Source organism: Colletotrichum paranaense (assembly GCF_030867605.1).
Source record: "Colletotrichum paranaense strain IMI 384185 chromosome Unknown Scaffold_12.1, whole genome shotgun sequence".
Classification (NCBI taxonomy): Eukaryota; Fungi; Ascomycota; class Sordariomycetes; order Glomerellales; family Glomerellaceae; genus Colletotrichum; species Colletotrichum paranaense.
Window position 1 is genome coordinate 93,683 of NW_026848970.1, and position 19,554 is coordinate 113,236.

The following is a 19,554-nucleotide window of genomic DNA, read 5'->3' on the forward strand; positions in this document are numbered from 1 at the left end:
CCAAAATGGTCGCCGACGCCCTCATCTACCACCCGTCCGTATCGCACTACAACAAGTTCGTAGCCACCACCGTCGGCCGCGACAAGATCCTCCGCACCCTCCAGTACTTTGCCCGCTTCTACGCCTGGTACCTCTTCCGCACCAATGGCTCCAAGGCCGAGATCGCCCCCTGGGACGCCATCAAGAAGCAGTTCGGCCTGACCCGCAAGATCATGCGCATCGGCAAAAATGTCGAGCACTTCAAGGCCGCTGCCGTCGCCTCCGACGCAAAGACGATGGATCCCGTCCTCCGCTACGCCGCTGTCGGCCGCCAGCTGGGCTACGCCGGCTACCTGACCTTTGACGCCGCCACCGTCCTCGACGCCGCCGGCATCAGAAAGTGGGAGGGCGCAAAGAGGCTGCAAAAGGAGGCCTACCGCTTCTGGGCCATTGGCATCCTCTTCAGCGTCGTCGCCCAGACCTACACCCTCTACCGCCTCCAGCAGCGTGAGGCCAAGGTCGATAAGAAGGAGGGCGAGGGTGTCGTCGAGGCCAAGAGAATAGCAATGTACGTTCCGCATAGTCCCTCAAATGCTTTTTCCAAAGTTCTGGCAACACCAAGCTGACAAAACAAACAACAGTGAGCGCGCCGCCGGCCGTCTGCAGCTCATCTCCGACCTCTGCGACTTGACTGTCCCCACCTCTGCCCTCGCGTGGGCCAACTTCGACGACGGCATCGTCGGCCTTGCTGGCACCGTAAGCAGTTTGATTGGCGTGTATACCCAGTGGAAGAAGACGGCATAATCGCGTTGCCGCACGGAACAAAGGAAAGATAGTACGTTGTATATGTATGCTTGTGATGAATTGTGTTGTATGTCGGATAACGAGATGCGTCGTTGGAGCGATTGGTATTGTACTTGTCTACTAAATTGAAGAGGAGGAACGTTAGGGGTTGAGCTTGACTGAGGCAATGCTTTTGAAATCTTTTGGGCGTTCGGTATGCACCTAGCCTGAGCTGAAGGCATGGTGCTATGATGGGCGGGACAAGGTAGACAGACTGCCAGCTACTCCCTGCTGTCGATGCGGACAATATAGTCGGCTTGGATACCAAGTAATCCTCTTTCACCAACATCGAATATTCAAGATATTTACGAACGGAGATATCTCTTGCTCTTGCTGATGGCAAGTGGTTTCAATCGCCCTCAGTCGCTACAACTCATTTGGAAGAAAACCGGTCTGAGCCATGACACATGTCATTGTTCGATTGACTCGAAAGCCGGCCCCCAAAGACCAAAATTGTGCTCATAAAGCGAATACGCCATTTCATTGTTGGTGGATATCCATGCATGTAATCGTACAATATACATCAGGCACTCGACATTTTTTCCCTCCTGAACTCAACGGACCCAGTATCGTTGCATCCGCAGCTGTGTTGTTGATGATGCTTTGACAAAAATCGCAATTTGAAACATGCCTCGAACGTCTGCTCGACGAACACCGTAGAGGCAGGCGTAAGCCTAACGCTGCTCAACCACCTCATCCTATTTCATTCTCACGGAACACCGCTTGTTGCCATTGATATTTACCATTGTGGCTGGAGCCACTAGTGTGGAGGTGCTTCCAGCATCTATTCAGAGTCAAGGACAGCCCCTATGAGGCAAGTTTATGAGCAGGAGTGAGTTACCAGTAACGGCCACCACGTTCATACTCGCGAGGGTACCCATCACGCGGGTAACCTGCTTCCCTGGGAGGGAAGTCTCTAGGGGGGCGATCATACGGCCCTCTGCCGTTGACATAAGGGTCGGGCGGCGGGGGGTAGTCCCGTCGGTAAGGGTCGTCGTAGCGGCCTCGTGGAGGGGGGTAATCGTCCATGGGGCGACGCGGAGGAGATCGGTAACGAGCACGCTCGTCGTAGTACTCGCGGCGGGGACTACGCTCACGGTATCCCTCACGATAACCATCTCTGCGTGGGCTGTAGCCTCTCGGGGGACCACGTCGGTCGTAGTCGTCGACTGGAGGCGGGTAGGGTCGACGGCCGCCGCCGGGGGAACGAGACCGAGCGCTGCGCATGTCGCCACGAGGCGGCATGTCCGGTTGAGTCTGGTAAAACGTGAGTACAAAAATTCTCTCATCATCGGTCATCTGCTCTTGCTTACGTCTGCTACGCAGGTGACGCGGCTTCCCTTGAATTCCCGGCCATCAAGCTTCTCGACAGCGGTTCTCAAGTCCGCCGCAGTCTCGAATTCAACGAAGCTGGATCGAGTCTTGGTCAGCAAACGCAAAATTGCAGGTGTTGGGCTAAGGTCAACATACCCGCGCCCGTTGCCGTCGCGGGGCGTTTCCGAGTAGACAACGTCAAGGCTTGACTGACGAGCAAAGTCTTTGAGGTCCTATATCCAGAATCCATGTAAGTTGGTGTCCAGGATCGGTATGATGGGCCGAAGAGGGCTGGTAATCCAGGATTCATAGACCAGTCGGCAGCAAGCCAAGGGGATTGAAGCCAGGAGTGGTGTCGTCCGGCATTGGGGTTCCGTCGCTGCTTTGGCAGGCCCGCGCCGGTTCAAAGAAACGGCCATGGACTTGGGAAAGCAAGGTTCAGGAGCGCAGCACGGTCCGGACTAGTCGACTGACAGGCCGCCAATGGCTTGGAGCTGAGGCTATACAGCATGCCGAAAAGTCCACAGTCCACCTCGAAGGGTACGATGAAGGTCCAGGCGCGCCATAGGCGCAAGAAGAGAAGGGAATCCAGGAATCCAGCTTAGAGAATGGGGAGAGAACAACAGACCTGCCAACTGGTATCGGTGGGAAGTCCCGTGATCTGCATTCGGTGGGGAGTGCGGCGAGGCCTGGGAGGAGCGCGCTCATTGTTGCCAAAGCCACCGGCACTGCCGCCCTCCCTGTGACGGGTTCCACGGGCAAATTGTACGGTCAAGCGTTCGCCCATGAAGTCGGATCCATCTTTTCAACGCTATGGTTAGCGCACCAGAAATGAAGGGATATCGTTACGCGGTGGGACGGCGCAGTAGGACATACGGAAGGCTAGGCAAGGAAGAAGTTAGCAACAGAGTAATGCATATAGGCGCAATCGTAATTAGAGCTGGGATCACCTACCAGGAACAACATCGCGAGCATCCATGGCATCCTTGTACTCGATGAAGCCGAATCCGTTCATGAGCTTTATTTCGGTAATTTCGCCGGTGCCATGGGTCGCGAAATGGGCCTCGACATCAGCCTTGGTGGCTACGAAGGTTAGCCGGGTTGCGATAAGAACGCGCCGGATGATGCGCAAGGTTGAGCTTACCATTGCGAGGGAGATTTCCCAGGTACAGCCTGGTGGAGGATACCTCGGTCATTGTGGCGTTGAATATGATGCGTCCTTGGATAAACAGTCAGGGTCGGTCGTTGGATAGAAACAAAGGTTGGCCCAAGATTCCGGTCTGGATGGAGGAGAATTCGCGAAGGCGATGGTCCGCAGACCGGGCAGGGAGAGATGTCCAAAGGGTTTCCAGAGCAGTCCTAACGGAATAGCTGCGAAGGCAGAGAATGGGGCGACTGGGCCGGGGAGGACGAGGCTTCAACGACACAGGCCGGCTTTGACCAAGGCGCAAAGATTGAGGTATACTGACGATTCAGGAAGACGAGATGCCCGGTCTAGTCGTCGCTCGACGTCTACGAGAGGGGAATTGAATCGACGGGGGACGGTTGGTGGGCGGGGATATTATGAGGACGGGGATTTCGACGCTGACCCGGTCGGTCGAGTCGCGATGCGATTGGTCGGAGCAGAGATGGAATCTGACTGTGTGAGAGGTCAAGGGCGCAGGATTCGGAAGAGGAGGAAGAGGAGGGGTTCTGGAATGGTTGTGGTTGTGGTGGTTTGAGGAGAATGGGACAAGGTGAGGTAGGTAGGTAGGTGTGGTGGTTAGGCAAATGGAAGGTATTTGATATTGCTTAGGTAGGTTGGCATCCGTACCTCAGGTAGCTACACAGTAAGGTAAGGTAGGTACCCTTGGGCAGGCGGTAAAGTTCCTTACCTCTGCGACGGGAGGTACCGCGGTACAAACAGTGGATACCTGATAAACCTATGTTCCTTGCGATTCGGTAGGCAGGAACTTAGGAAGAAGAGGATGAGAAGGAGCCTTATTTCTTCCTTTTCCTCTTGAATGGAAAAAAAAAAAAAAGAAGGAGCAGGGGAAACAGCAGGAGGCTAGGAGCTGTGAGTTCGAAAGGAAGGAGGGTGGAGCGAAAAAGAGAATCAGACATGGGCCTGGAGGGGAGGCGAGGAGGAGAAGACTGAATCTGGGCGTGATGGGCCGCCAGCCGCGCCCCAGAGCACAGCTGCGGCCTTCTGCTTCTGGTCCCAAGGGACCTTTGAGCAATGAGGAGAGCGCCTGCCCCCCCCCCCCCGGCGCACTAGACGTAGCATCAGCCAATGATCGCGTTTGATTCAGTCTCCTCGACCATAGTGATCCTGGCTCGTACCTGACGATGGTGGGAACCTGAGGTAGGTAGGGAACCTCACCTCACTCCAAAGGTACTTTTTGAAGGTACACGAGCTCGGGTTCTTTCTTTGAGTCGCAGAACAGCCAACACCTTGCTTTCTTCATCACTCAAAATACTCAGCCAATCCCGTCTACCTAAGAGCTCTTGTGCCCAAGTCCTGAAGGTATCATTACCCTAAGAGTCCATCTTCATTGATTCACTCATTCATTACAACAGCGATGGCCTGAAAACCCCGGGAAGATGAACCAAAAGCCTCTGGCTTGTTGGACATCTCACCTCGAGGAAGGAACCTTGCCGTTCAGCCAGATCAGTTACATCGCTCTAACCCGGCTCAGGTACGGATACCTCGCCAGACCAGGGTCTGCGAAAGGGGAACATCATGTCCGAGGGTTCGCTTTCATCCGATCAAGCTTCCATTCGGCTCCACGAGTCTATCTCACCAGAAATCTTGTGGCTAAGAGGGCAGCCAACTTTCGTTCTTGTTGTGTTGCAAAGTCTAGACCTCATCTCGACTCAGCTTTGCGACAAATCCAGGGGAAGTCGCTCTATGCGCACAGGTACCTCACTAAAGGTATTCATACTGGTCATTGATCACGGCTAAAAGAAAAGGCGTTCCAATTTCGGGCTAGCTCATGCACGTTGAATTTGACACTCTTCATTTTGAAGGCCGTCACCTGTGGCTAGCTCCAACGGTCACTGTGGCGCTTTCCCTCCGCATCCTCCTTCTTCTTACGTTTAATTTCTTTTGTTTCTTTAATGGATCCAACTGTCCCAGAGAGGAGGAGAATAGAAGGAGTCGCCGGCGCAACTTCAAACTCCCCTTAACGTCCCAAAACAGAGAGGGGACGAAATAAGGAAGATCTCCGTCAAGGATGACAACCTCCTCTTGGCTTCGGTCCTATTCCGATTGCCAACATCGCACTGCCCAGCCGGGCCTTGTATCCACGTTGGTTACAAAGTGAACACGGGATGCACCAGTGTTCGGCAACTATTATCACAGTAGAAAGTCTCAGCGAGAGACAGAGACAACAGAGACACGCCGGGCGACCTCGTCTCCAGATCGGTGCCACCCCGGCGCTCTGGCACCCCCCTTTTTTCCCGTACGACCCTCGCTACATTTGGTAACCAAGCCCAGGCAGTTCCAGGACCTGTTCGTTTCACCAACCCGCAATAGGACAGTCGACACCAGGCAACGTCTCAATTCATAGTCACATTTGAAGAGAAAACCAAGCCGAGATTACCGTGACCATGAGGGAAATCGGAAGATCAATGACAAGGAGCCAAGTCTGCCAAGACAGTTCGGATACTGCAACAGGCTGACTTTACTCGATACGTTGTGACTTGTGGAACGAACCAACTTCCCTCTCCACCCTTTCTCCCGCAACAACTATCCATGGCAAATCAGGGATGACTTGAGAGAGCGAGTCGGTCGCGCGCATGCCATCCGATTATCTTACACTACTTTGACACACAATCTGATTAATCACGGTCGATTGATTGATAGAATAGATACTTGGTTGTCGCCATATCACCCAACCAAGCTTCACAATCCGATGTGCGGTACCACAAACACGCAAGCTAAACCCATCCAAGACGTGACGAACGTTCGGTAAAAGATACACCCTGGAGTAATACCGAGTATTCTTAATCATCAAAACCTCCACCAAGCCGTCCGCTCTGAGGGGATGGTGGGACCCCGAAGCCCGAGGTTAGCCTGGCCTCGAAACTCAGACGGCCCAGCAAAGATATCTATTATTCGCATCCGACCTGGTTCCGTAACAGAGACGGGCCTCCTTACTCCTGCCTATTCCACACATATTCTCCTTTCCTCTGCCGACCTATATGTCAACGGACAAGCAAATCTAAACCACCGCTCTCGCGGGTAGGAACTTCAGACTTATTGTTCCATGAGCCAAGGTGCAATTTCCTGTGCTGGCTTTCGGATCGCACGCTTTTAAGGTTGTCACCATTGACTTGAATGTGTCTTGAGCTTCATCAATCTCGCGCGTGTGGGGGTTCCTGCCTAGCTTCTTTATGTAAGTTTACGTATCTAGTTGACTAGACAATCCATCGCGATTCCTGGGGAACCGCATATCCTTCTGTAGGCTTCATAGGACACAGTCTCGTGCCTCTTGTCGCTTCATTACATCTTTCCGTGAATAGATCCCTGTCAGGACTTTTGCATTATATGCCACTTCTTGGGCCATCCGCCTTCCTCTCTCCTGACATGAGGGTGTATAAGTATGTATGTACTTCCGGAAGAAGAAATATCAAACCAGACGCCTGCTCATGCAACCTCATAATCGTTTCCGGCGTATGCCGCCGGTTTGGGCTGAATGATCGTACTCCCATCGCCGCATCACCTGTAAACACATCCGAATGGTATCAAACTGACCAAGTAAGCAAAGCCTGCGCGTCTTAACCAAACAAAGTTTCTATCAATTCATCCATGAACGTAAAGGCTAAGTGTGCGCTGAGAAAAGATGTCTTGTTAGCCACGTGACAACCAACGGCAATTCAGCTTTGCACCGACAACTTACTTGAGTCTCGAATTGTTGAAGGTTGCGAACACACGCCGGCTGGCTGCTTGTGCATTCACTCTTCCGACAACGCTTCCTGCTAGGTCGGGTATAAGAGTAGCCAACATCAAGCTGGCTTCCGTCCTCGTCTTCTTCTTCTCTGATGCCGTCCTCGGTTGCTTGTTCTTATTCATTTCACCACCGGGCCACATGCTATCCTTGAGCAGGGCGATGTACTTGATGATGGCATCTTCCTGTACAAGCATCTTGACATTGTCTCGAACCTTGCGCTCGATTGTGCCGCCCAGTAGCTGTTGAAGGACAACAACCACAGCACGCCCTCGAAGCCAGTTGTTTCCTCGGTTGAGTTCAAAGACTTCTAAGAAGATGTCGCAGATAGGCTTGATGAAAGACTCTAGCTCCTTGTTCTCGAAAGCGTTCAGTTCAGCCTCGGCCTCAGCAGCGCTGACACCATCCTCGTTAACAGGTAGTGGCATAGCGTTCAGCTGGTTAGTGGCTGCTGCGATGAGATTCTGACCAGCCACAGACAATTGATCCAAGACAGGAATGTTGCCGAGGATGTCTTCCATTCCATCCGTAACGGAGTCGTAGAACCTTGTGATCATGTCTTTCTTGTCCTCGCGATCCACAAGATCTTGGCCTTGCGCTATCACACTTTGCGACAAGAATGCTCGCAGATCTCGACTCCTGCACGCCTCTGGAAGCTGAAGGAGATCTCGGAGATACTTCTCAAGGGCCGTCCGTCGTTTGCGTAGAAATTCACTCTGGAACTTCATAACCATCCTTCGCCTGGGAAATTCTAAGTTCCGAACAGAAGGATATCTTGAGCGAAGTCTCTGATGCAGATCGTGGAACTCGCTATACCGGCGAGTAACCATCCATGTCGCGGCTGGCATCTTCTCGCCAGCATCTCTTTGCACCTCGATCACATACAGGGCAAATTCCCTTCCATCGTCTTCCTTGCCGACTTGGATGGCCTTGATCTTGATCGTTGACCGCCCATACAAGCTGTTGTCGCTTTCTTGAACAACGTACTGTTGCCTTTGAAGTTCTTTGCGACGGATCTCACGTTGCAGACTCGCCTTGGACTTCCGCAGGATACGGAGCTCAGCCGTGTTGTTCGTGAGGTCCGCCTTCTTTGTTAGTGACTCGACAATAGCATCTTGTGCTATGAGGCGGTCAATATCATTGGACAACGCCGTGATAGCTTCTGCTAGCCCGAGGTCACCAGGGGCTGCTTCCTGGATTTCGTCCTCAACATTGCCTTTTGTTTCTTCCTCTGGATCGTCTCGTTCGTCAGAAAGGTACTTTTCCTCATCACCAAAAAGATCGTCATCTACAAACACTCCAATGCGAGATGCCGCACTAACGAGGCCAAGAGATGCAAGGCTTGGTTTGTCGGTTTCCTTGGAGGAAGCTGCAGGTCTTGACATTTCAAGTGATCCACGAAGGGATTCGTTATCTCCAGAAAATAAACTTGACCTGTCGACTTGATCATCCGCCCCAAACAATGATTCTCGAAACTCTTCAGCCGTTTGCGGCCGATTGTCCTCCATTATGTTGTTCAGAGCTTCTTCCATTGCTTGTACCACGTTCGTATCTGGCACAGGAGGCTTGCCTGCGTCCTGGTCAAGACTAGCGACCGAGTCCATCATGCCCTCCTGATCGAAATCGTCGTCGTCAAATAGCGGGGTTGAAACATCTTCCTCGAAAGAACGACGTTGCTTAGAGAGCGATTCAGAACCGTTCCCGTTTAGAGCGAGGCTGGCCAGATCCGATGCAGAACCAGCTCGCCTTGATAGCGGTCGTGTTAACCTCGGGGCTATACGGGTGACAGGGCTGGGCTTGAATTGGAAGGAATGAGAGCTTCGATGCGTCGGTGGGTGTGCTGGAGTAGACGCTGACGGCTCTGCAGCGGGTAGTGGTGCACTTTTCGCCGACGCTTCTTGTGAGGCTAAACACTTGTAGAATAGATCAGACTTCTTGAAGGCCTGGAAGAATTGGGCTTGCATCGCGTCCAAGACAGCTGTCTGGGCCCTCAGGATTGCTCTGCGAGCCCTATAGTACTGCTCGGGAGTGGCTATCTTGCCGGCGTTCAGGAAAGCGCGCACCTCATCTCGGGAGGCTTTCGAGACCTTCAGTTCGGGTTTAGATAGATATGCGTGGTCAATCTGGCCCAAATCCTCACGGTCAGAACTGGTCCACATTGGTAGATTGGACGGTAGATGCTCGTCATCTTGGCCCTCATCCTCCAAAGGATTGCGAAAGCCATCAACAACCAGCCAAAATTGGACCAGAGGCATCATGTGGTGACGATCCATGAACTCCATGAAATACGACAAGCCTGATGCATCTCGGAGCAGGTCAACAAGAGATGCATGCTCCAGCTTGGAGGGTGCCTGAGGAACACCGGAAGGGCGGGCGGGCAAAGTCGCGGAGGACTGTCGACTTCCACCGGCAGCAAGAAGCTGGACGCGTTCATCCAGTAGTCGCTTGCCCATTTCTAGTCGTCTGAGGTAGACCTGATCCTGATTTTCCTCCAAGGAATCCCGCTTCAGCTGGCTCGCGACCTCGCTCCGTAGCCGCCTTGCATCCGAGAGATTGCCGACTTTCCGTATAGCGCGGATGAACTTCTCAAACTTTCTCTCACTATCGGTGGGCGAGAGACGGGGTATAATGGCAGCCTTGCCTGATCTTGGTGCTGGAGAAGCATGTTGATCCAACGCCGCCCTGAGCTTCCGGACTGTCGACCGATCTTGCAACATCGAACGCCCGTAGTTTTCCATAACTTGATTCCAGGTGTCCGGCTCGGCTAGGATTTGCATTACGGGAAATAGCACAGCGCAGGCGACGATCTCTCGGATGATACTCGAGACGGCTCGACTGGCAAGCATGTTTGGCGGTAGGACTTTTGGCAGAATTCCAGACACCATCTTTCGTAAATAATCTTGCTGCACGAGCTTTGTGTCGGGGAATGACAACGAAGCTGCGGGATGGAGCTTCCCATCCTTGTATTTAGAGGCAATTGCGAGGTCCAGCTCCTCCGATTCCGTCACCGATCGATTGAGTTTCTTCCCTCGGACAGCTCGCTCGGCCTCGTAGAAATCGCGGAAATGGGCGTTGAGCATCGGTACGATTCGAGTGGTGACGATGTCGACGAGGTCAAGCTCCAAGAGGCGCTCTCGAATGTTGATGAGGGCATCGCGCACAGCTTTATCGACCTCGTTGGAGAAGACTGGGTTCTTGCTGATGTTGGAATACCACGAGCTGACAAAATCCCGTATGATGAGTTCGAGGAGGTCGTCGAGGGCTTTGGATATGCGTTTGGAGTTCGGGTCGAGAGCGACTTTCGTATAAGCCTGTCTTGTTTGAAGGCTTGAGACCTGTCGGGCCCAGGCCTTGGGTGCGAGGAATGCAGGGCCATTTGGTCGCGGGGATCGGTGTCGCAAACCGTGTCCGAAGCCGCGCGACGTAACGAGGACGAGGGCGAGAAAGGCGACAACGGTCAAGATGACCCCTCCAACCAAGGCGTATCCTACCCATCTCAAGACCGGGACCCAGCTAACAGCATAGCCCCAGGCTATGAAGCATGTGACGGCGGCAAGGATCAGTTCTCTTCCTTGCAAGGCCATATCCAGATCGGTTGTGAAGGGCGATAGGCTGTCGCTACATCGTACGTCGTCGATAACTGCGGTACTCTCGGGAGCTGCTGGGTTGGGAGATCTGGAGGAGAAGAAGAATAGGTCGGCTTGGCTGGGCCTTATCGATTTCAGGGGACGTGAAGGTGCGGGTCGAGAGACACGTGTGGATGGTGGATGGCGGATGATGTTGAGGTGTGACCGTTGGACGCTTGTTCCCGGTGCTTGCAAGGTGAGGGAGCACCTAGGCGTGTACCTCGGTGAAGTGTACCTGACCTCACCGTACTTACGTGCACATTACCTCGATTTGGGAGGTACCGTTTGTACTCTGCATAGCAGGTACAGCAGGGTACCTAGGCACTGACCTCAGAATACTAGCGGCTTTTGCAATACTCTTACCGTTGCTGCAGGCGCGCAGCAGGGTTGGGTGCATGAGGTGAGTCCCGGTGGGGCCCTGCCACTTGAGGTACCTCCGTATGCTTAAAATGCGCTTGCCTTTCAGCGGAAAGCTACCATTAGGGCATGAGTTGCGTCGAGAATAGAGTTGGATGTATGCAACTATGCGGACTTTTTTGCTAGTGCATGAAGCTATAGCGGTGAAAAGCCCATGGGACTGAACGTATTGTAAATAGCCTCGACCATCGTCGAGCTTGCATGTACGATAGTAAGAGTTAAACATAAAGTGGTCTGTCAACGGCCTCTGACATACGTATTTTGAAGTTCAGTATTCCATCAAGACCAGGGCACAACATAGTCATCTCTGTGAATCTACGACAAGAGGAAAGGGGTATTATTTGGACTTTTTCGAGCCTCAGCACCGGAGTCTCTCTTCCCGGAGAGCCATGCCGTCATCACTCTGGTCAAGTCCTTGCCATTCACCATGGAGGATCTTCCAGCCTGCGGAAAAGCGCAATGTGCTTCTGGCCCTGATTCCGCGTCACCTTCTTGCTCTCCTCCGTCTCGGACGCCATCACCTTGACACACTCGTCCGCCTCCTGTTCTTCCTCGGACACACGCTCGAATGCAGGATGGGCATTGAAGTGGCCCACCATCCACTGATGCAAGGGTTCGACGTCTGTAATGGTGTACACGATGCCTCCTGGGCGCAGCGCAAAGGCGTATTCGGAGTTGAGCGTCGTTGATACGATTCTGGCCTTGTGTTTCCGTGCCTTGAAGTGCGGGTCGGGGAAGCAGATGAAGATCTTGGAGAGCTGTGCCTTTTTGAAAAAGTTGGGGAGAAACTTCATGCTGTTGGCTCGGAGGCAGCTGATGTTCTGGTACCCGCCAGTCTCCTGATTCTGAACTCTGAGGGCCTTGATGCGCTCCTGGACATATTCGGTAACCGAAGTGCGGATCTCGAGGCCTGTAGAGGGAAGAAGGGTCAGCACACTCACCGGTTGCGAGCTTAGAGAGTCCACCTACCGAGAATGAGGGTCTCTGGGAGGATCGGTGACAGAGCTACGGTCAAGCCTCCGAAGCCGCAGCCAATGTCAACAACCTCCACATCCTTCGTTAGACTGCGCGTTTTCGGCTTCGAAGCATCCAGGGTCATGGATTCCGTGACTGTAGGATCGGTGGAGGGAGTCTCATCGTTGGCTGCGAAGGCGGGATAGTACTGCGTCCAGTTCATGGAGTCTGGACTGGCCGGGCTTTATTTGGGACGGTGACAGTTAGCGAGAGAGTAGAGATCAGAGGGCGGCATGACCATTGAGACTCAACTAGACTAATTGATGGTCCGAGAAAGGGTTTGCATGGGCGCGTTGGCGGTAGAACTTCTTTTTGGGCAGTTCAGCCACGCCATCTTGGTTGCGCGCATTGCGATACTCCTCCCTCTTTGTGGTTTTGTTTTTCTTTTCCAGTCTACTCATGGCCGGTCGCTGGTCGAATCCGATCAATTACCTATGAAAAGAGCCGTAGAGAACGATTAGACACGTTCAAGCTGTCTTCGGGCACAGAGACGGCTTGGGTGGGGAGTCGTCTGGTATGCGCTCAAAGTGAACAATTGGCCGCCTGAAAATCAAAAGTTGCGATGGGAGCGGGCGGTGATGCTTGGCGGGGGAAGATGAAAGCTGCCGATTGGGCAGGCGGTGAAAATCGACACTCGACCTCCCCCGTGAACCTCAGGGTATCGGTACCTGAGTGATAAGCGATAAGAGCTGAAGGCCCGCCCGACGCACCCGTGCCCGCTGCGGGTTCCTAGGTAGCTGCGTCACTCGTTCCGGGTGATCAGCCACCCGCCAGTGTACCTTACAAGTTAAGGTATGTTTTCCAACGCTGAAGAGGGGCCGAGGGCGCCCCTTTTGCCATCCAGAACACGACGGGAGGGTTTCCTAGATACAGGTGTAGGATATATCAGTGATGGATTTGTGAGAGAACAGAAAAGGCTCAGAAGGGAGCGGGGTGACTAAACTACCTTGGCCTTAAGGCATGGGAAGACATATAATATAGCCCCAGCTTCCATCGAATGGAAAGAGGGGGGGGGGGCGCTCTCGGAAGATTACCAAAATGCCTTGTCACTTACAGAGTGAGAAAGTCGTTGCACCGTGGCCGCTTGATCTGGACTAAACACTAAAACGTGACGGAGGCGTCGGTCGGTCATCCCATGCTCTCTCCGCGCATCCTCATAAGCATCTATATCAATGCCTCCCTTTGCCTGATTATCCACCTCGGCACCCAACACCTGACTGTCTCACGACTGGCCCGCCCAAGAACATGGCCGAGGGGAATATTTATTAACATAGAGATCCCCCCAATTGCATCCCTCGGCGCAAAGGGTCCAACATCCCCAGCAACGACCCTCTACCTGATTGCTCAATCACGTCTCGTCATACCACTCTCAACATCCCTTTCGCTACCTGCCGTCAGACTACATTAGATTTCTGCCGTTACACACGCGACTGCACCAACCGGCCATTGCGATTCAAGAACACCCCGCCGCATTACTCCCTCCCGTCATTCTCCCATCATCGTCATCTTTCTTCAATCAATATCAATCTAAATAGCCAACGGCCTTCGCCGTTGCTCCAGCAATCCCCTGATGAATACTCACGCGCAAACCGTCTCGTGGTACGACACCATGATGACCTACTCGTTACTACACTCCGACTATCCTACCATTGTCAGATACATTTCAGGCGCCTTTGTAAGCCCAGTAAAATTCATCCCAGCCGCCGCGTCGCTAACACTCCTTCAATAGATCGCACTGGGATTCTGCTTCTTTGGCCCTATCCTCCTCCTGATCGGTGTAGACATCGCTATCTACACCTATAGAATATGTTGGAGCCGTCCATGGAACCAAAACCAAAATCAGACGTCTTCGCGCGAGCCGAGGCACCTGTCGCAACCGCAGAAGGCACAACCGCCGCCACCACTGGAAGCCTCGGGTGGAACGACGGCCGTCCCTTCGACAGTGACAGATTCAGCGCGGAAACGTATACAGCATCCGAGCGAGTCCGGGACCGGGCACAGCTCATTTTCTGGGTAGAGCGAATGCGAGGTTATGATCAAGGGGCTGTGCTTTGAGCGCAAGGTTTTTGCGAGAGACCAGAGCAGTAGCTCAATGGGCGTATAGGTCACGGTTGCGTAATGAGCTGCGAAAAGCGTTTCTCTCCTGATCCAGCGTTTTGTTTTTCTTCTTTCCAATGTGTTTACTTTATCGGGCTCCTAATCGTATCTGGGCCGTTCTCATGATTGAAGGGGAGGCTCGCTTCTCGTCTCGTTTGTTGAGGTTCCCTCGTGAATGGGATGTTAAATATTTACTATGAAGCGACAGGGGCAGCAGACACGAGTACCAGTACGGAAAGCTACCTTCCTCTTGCATGGAATTTCGGGGTGCCATAAGGTTCCAACTGGGCCTCCTAAAATATAGATCCGTAAACAGAACTTACGGGAAATAGCAATGTTTTCAAGGAATACGAGTAGTGGGCGGTTTCAAATTATTTGAAGACATCATTTCTAGGGTACCTGTGGCGGTTTAAATTCTGTTTCTTGCTTTGAGGTAGCACCTTGGTGTCGCCTGCCTGACGTCCCTGCTATTCCGATAACGATAAGGGACTTTGGGGTGGGATTTCCACAGCGCTCACTGCGCACGCATGCGTCCAGGCAAGATCCTCCCACCTACACCACCTCCTCGACGAACGCCACCATTGTACACAGCGACGTCAAACACAGCAAGCATTCCTTTGGATTTCTGATCAACCCGAGTGATACTCTCGGAGCACACCAAGATGCAGCACACCAAGACCCCGCAAGATCCAAACCTCTACGGTCAACCGCCGCCCAAGAAGCGCAAAAACGACACGGCCCTCGGCAGCTCGCTCGACTTCACAGCCCAACTCACCTCCCTCATGTCGGCCACGCCCTCCTCAACATCCTCCGCACCAGCACGGCCTCGGCCCTCCAAGGCACGATCAAGCCTCTTTGGCGGGAAAGGAAGAGATGACGACAGGCAGAAAAAGAAATCCGCAGACGCAGCTAGCAGCAGCAACAAGTTGAACCTAAAAGACCCGCTCGGCACGGAAGAAGAAACGTCAAACCTCGCCAGCGCACGGCGCAAGATGGAAGAGAAGGCACGCCTCTACGCAGCCATGAAGCGGGGCGACTACGTCCCCAATGAGAACGAGGCGGCGCCCCTCATCGACTTTGACCGAAAATGGGCCGAATCCGAGGACAAGAAGAACGGCCGCCGGGAGGATGCGAGCTCAAGCGGCTCCGACGATAACGAGTCCGACGGCGACGGCAACGACGAGGACAACACAATCATAGAATACGAAGACGAATTCGGCCGTCTCCGCCGCGGCACAAAAGCAGACAAGGAACGCCTCGAGCGCCAGCGCCGGCGCGGCCTCCTCGGCGCCGAAGAGCTCGAACGCATGTCGGCCCGCCCCGCGGCCCCGGCCAAGCTGCTGTACGGCGACGCCATCCAGACCATGGCCTTCAACCCGGAGGACCCCGAAAAGATGGCCGAGCTGGCCAAGAAGCGGGACCGCAGCGCCACGCCGCCCGAGGCCAGGCACTACGACGCCGACAGCGAGATCCGCACAAAGGGCACGGGCTTTTACAAGTTTAGCAAGGACGAGGAGACGAGGCAAAAGGAGTTTCAGGGGCTCGAAGAAGAAAGAGTGCGGACGGAGGCGGCGAGGAAGGAGAGGGAGGAGAAGAAGGAGGCGAGGCGCAAGGAGATTGAGCAGCGGCGGAAAGAGGTCGAGGCCAGGAGAGCCAAGAAGATGGCTGAGAACTTTTTGGACGGGCTGGCCGCCGACATGAAGGAAGAGTGACGGTTGAGGAAGGCGGTGATTTGAAAATGATACCCAGTAGGCAGCACATTTGCATTATGAGAGCAAGGCCGTTTTGCCATACAATGTGGTTTCTTTCACGTGTGACTTTGAATTCCTCTATGCCTACCGCTCTACACATAACACTACGACTAAGATAGGAAGACTTGCAACATGAATAAATCTCTTTAGGTAAGTGTGTGGCCTACTCTGAGAGGAATCGGCAGGCTATATAAGTAAACCTTTCTGCCGTCCTACAAGTGGCTTTTTGGGGGCATCTTTGCCCATCCATAGGTATTTGCCAAATATGTTTACAATCGCCTGCCTAATTGCGCCTACTGAATGACGCCCATAGATGCTCATCCATATCTCAATTGACGCCCCCAAACAAAAGAAGTCAACAGCCGCATTAACGAACACAGACTGTTGACGCAAAAATGGTGTGTGGTACATTAATCCGTACAGTAAATCATGGTTGTGGTAGTGACTTTGTCCGTCATGGTCAAAATGGGTGTTATGTGAACCACCATATACATCCACAGTCGCTAAGTTGACTTGTCCTTGATGGCCGGTCTCGAGGTGATACCAAGAGGCTGTCTTCGTGTATCCAGCGTTTGCTCGAGTCTGCAATTGCTACCGTTTGCCGGTTTTCCATGATCATGACCTCAATTGGCTGGCCCTGATCGTCTAGTACGGGCACGGTGTTCTGGCCGTCATCGCAGACTTCGACTTGTCGGCAGTAGGCATTCTTCGTTTGGTCGAGCGAAACACGTCGCTCTTCAAATTTGATGACCTGAGGGTAAGGTGGTGGTGGGGCACGGCGTGGCCTATCAGTCGGGATTGGACTTGATTGGGGAGACTGGGTTTGCAATCCGCGGACCAAGAACTGCGTCGATGTTGAAGGAGGGAATGTTGCTGCCGCCGGAGGCCTGGACGTCGTAGTAGAAGGCTTTCTTTGATAGCTGTTGTTCTGGGCAGGGTAGACGAAGACTTCGAGAAGGGTTCCGGGCCAAGTACAGATCCAAGGCCGATCGCCGGCCTGTGCTCCTTTGACCCCTTTCCTACTGAATTCAGACATACCAGGCGGTGGTCCATCCCATGATCCGCCTCGTTTGGACTGTGGCTGTTGCTTCTTGGGGGTTGAGACGACGCCAGGGAACCTATCCTCAGGTACAACCACGGTCTTGTTGTATGTCATCTGGGCGAACCATGCGGCGCCGCGGCCTTGTTCTGAGGTGTCATTGACAAGACGCATCTTTAGAGGATCCATGATCAGTGGTGGTTGAGTACCCCACGAGAACATGTTGATCCTAGAGTTATCGTCGTGGTCGCTGTCATTGAAAGTAGTAAGTTTTAAGGTGTAATCAGATATAGGTAGTTCATTGGCGATTCTGGAGACGCCCATGACGTAGCTGGTAAAAGGAATGTTGCAAGTCCAGGCTTGGGCTTGCGTTGTGTCGTTGAAACAAGTACTTGGTGCCTGGCTTGCAATGAGAGGCGGCAGACCGAAGGTACCAATCTCCATTGGTGGAAGATCCGGTGGAAGAGTAGCAAGGGGCTTCACATCAACCGTGGCTGTTGGGATGACCACTGGTATAGGCTCATCGTCCTGATGCTTGCCGGGCGGCTTTTTATGCTTGGCGAAGAATGTTCCGATGACAGCACCGAGAATAATACCCCTAAATATGGTTAGTGACATCAAATAGAGAAGGGAAGAATTTTATATCAACTCACATCATCACCAGTCCAACCGCCAACAAGCAGATAGCCCAGTAAGGAACGACACCAAACAACCTCTTCTTTGCCCTCTTCTGCCATTTGCGGTCGGACGCGTTTTCGCCCTTCTCGGCGTAGGACTCGGCAGCAGTGTTGATCTCGTGTTGGCTAGCAGTCTCATCATTCAGCGTCCGAGAAGATGTCCGGGATGGCGATGAAAGACGTAAATCCTCTCGTGACTCAAACTCGGGGTTGCGTGTCGCAAGTCCGATGCCGCCGGCGCCAGCAGGAATGGCGGGTACCGTTGCAGTCATGACAGTGACGGCAGTTTGTTGTGCCGGAGGTTGTTGCTGCTCTGGCTGCCGTTGTTGCTCTTGTTGAGATTGGACCGGAGGCGTCGATGATTGTGGTTGTTCACCAGGCTGTTTCCTTGTATAGGCCTGCTCGGGATACCGAGTGTAGGGCGGAAGCTCTTCGGTATGGCCCAATGGTCCGATCAGGTCAGCAGCTTCCTCTCCATCTGGCCCAATGCGGCGGTGATATCCATCGGAGCGACCAGCAAATCCCACAGGGATGCTGTCACCATCGTTCGTGTCGGGGGTTACGGTGTTTTGCGTGTAGAGTGTATATGGGTGTGTCGGTCCGCGAGGCCCGGCGTATGATCTTTCAGACATGCGAGCGGTGTTTGACGTCGCGACACTGTTGGTACGTTGCGGGTACATTTGGTACGGGAAGGACGGTCCAGATGGTCCCTCGTAGGGGCTCTCGGACCTGATTATTGGCGAATCGCTCGAGGCACTGGAGACACGAGACATTGGGGCGCCGTTGGATTGGGATTGAGACGTCGAGCCATCGTGACGGAGGGCTAGCGGATCGTGGGAACGAGGAGGTTTTGAAATGCTGGAAGGTCGGGGTGGTGTGACGCGCTGAGGCACGGGAGATTCTCGTGACACAACCGCCGAGCCAGTCGAAGGGTTGGTTATCGAGTTGATGGGTTGATGGGAAGCAGAGACGTTGGCTGGGCGAAAGCCGTCCGAGATGCCCATTGCGGCTAGGTCGTAGTCATCATCGTCGGCGGTCAAAGAAGCCCTCGCTGACATCCTGAGGGAAGCCCTCCGCTCGTTGCCTGCCTTGTCGTGGAATGGATCCATGGTGATGGCGATTCGATGGTCGGGTTTCGATGTCGACGACGAGCTGCGGCCTGTTGAGAGTGTGGTGGCACCAAGTTCACAACATGGGCGTCCGCCGCTGACCCCGTCGGCCCAAATCCAGATCCAGTCCCGGCCTCAACCGGCGGTTGCCTGCGTCGTTAACCCTCTGCCGATTGTGCCGCGCTCCGAACCAGTCGTCGCCCAAGATAGTCGAAAAGAATCGATCGAGTGAGTCGACAGAATTGTGATTACGAGGTTGTCGGGATTTTGGTGGTGAGTGGTGGACAGGTGTGGAATCAGTAGTGTGCAAGAAAGAGAGGCAGGGCGTGGGTAGTTGGGTCGTGGAGGAGAAAGAGAGGAATAGGCGTAGGACAGGGCGAAAGAGGGAGTGAGCAGGAGAGTGCGGGTGCGGGAGGGTAATACCAGACAAGGTTGGACGATTCAGGAACAGTTTGGGTTTGGGGTCCGACACGAAGCGTCCGAGACGTTGATTGGTGGGAGGCCAGGGGTTCCTCTTTTTTCCCTTCTCTACCGGCTGCGGAGGCAGGATACCCAGGGGCCGTATTCAGAAGCGAGAGAAGCCAACCCGTTGGAGACTTTCCTGCTGGAACCAAGAAACGACCGGGGCTCCCTTGACGGTGGAGAGGAAGTGGTACTTATGGGTACCTGGCCTTTAGGCACATCACGGCGTGATCAATCTGTATTGGAAGTGTTATCCAAATTTGTCCAGGCCAGCCCGGGGGGGGGGGGGGAGGGA

General features: G+C 53.7%; 6 protein-coding genes across 6 annotated transcripts; 3 read left to right on the forward strand and 3 right to left on the reverse strand.

Moving 5' to 3' along the window:
- Positions 1-5: 5 nt before the first annotated feature.
- On the forward strand, positions 6-783 carry CPAR01_12952 (peroxisomal biogenesis factor 11; the record flags this gene model as incomplete). The annotated part of the gene is made up of 2 exons (XM_060497206.1): positions 6-547; positions 621-783. 2 exons carry the CDS (start codon positions 6-8, stop codon positions 781-783), a joined length of 705 nt encoding a protein of 234 aa, XP_060343599.1.
- Positions 784-1,659: 876 nt separating this feature from the next.
- Positions 1,660-3,332, reverse strand: CPAR01_12953 (pre-mRNA splicing factor; the record flags this gene model as incomplete). The annotated part of the gene is made up of 5 exons (XM_060497207.1): positions 1,660-2,079; positions 2,136-2,369; positions 2,765-2,937; positions 3,091-3,219; positions 3,281-3,332. The coding sequence occupies 5 exons, from the start codon at positions 3,330-3,332 to the stop codon at positions 1,660-1,662; spliced, it is 1,008 nt and encodes a 335-aa protein (XP_060343600.1).
- A 3,683-nt stretch (positions 3,333-7,015) lies between these two features.
- On the reverse strand, positions 7,016-12,287 carry CPAR01_12954 (uncharacterized protein; the record flags this gene model as incomplete). The annotated part of the gene is made up of 4 exons (XM_060497208.1): positions 7,016-10,901; positions 10,948-11,061; positions 11,537-12,020; positions 12,080-12,287. 4 exons carry the CDS (start codon positions 12,285-12,287, stop codon positions 7,016-7,018), a joined length of 4,692 nt encoding a protein of 1,563 aa, XP_060343601.1.
- A 1,446-nt stretch (positions 12,288-13,733) lies between these two features.
- On the forward strand, positions 13,734-14,228 carry CPAR01_12955 (uncharacterized protein; the record flags this gene model as incomplete). Its single annotated transcript, XM_060497209.1, has 3 exons — positions 13,734-13,799; positions 13,854-14,066; positions 14,142-14,228. 3 exons carry the CDS (start codon positions 13,734-13,736, stop codon positions 14,226-14,228), a joined length of 366 nt encoding a protein of 121 aa, XP_060343602.1.
- Positions 14,229-14,883: 655 nt separating this feature from the next.
- Positions 14,884-15,933, forward strand: CPAR01_12956 (uncharacterized protein; the record flags this gene model as incomplete). The annotated part of the gene is made up of 1 exon (XM_060497210.1): positions 14,884-15,933. One exon carries the CDS (start codon positions 14,884-14,886, stop codon positions 15,931-15,933), a length of 1,050 nt encoding a protein of 349 aa, XP_060343603.1.
- A 511-nt stretch (positions 15,934-16,444) lies between these two features.
- CPAR01_12957 (uncharacterized protein) lies at positions 16,445-18,797 on the reverse strand (the record flags this gene model as incomplete). Its single annotated transcript, XM_060497211.1, has 2 exons — positions 16,445-17,609; positions 17,665-18,797. The coding sequence occupies 2 exons, from the start codon at positions 18,795-18,797 to the stop codon at positions 16,445-16,447; spliced, it is 2,298 nt and encodes a 765-aa protein (XP_060343604.1).
- Positions 18,798-19,554: the final 757 nt, after the last annotated feature.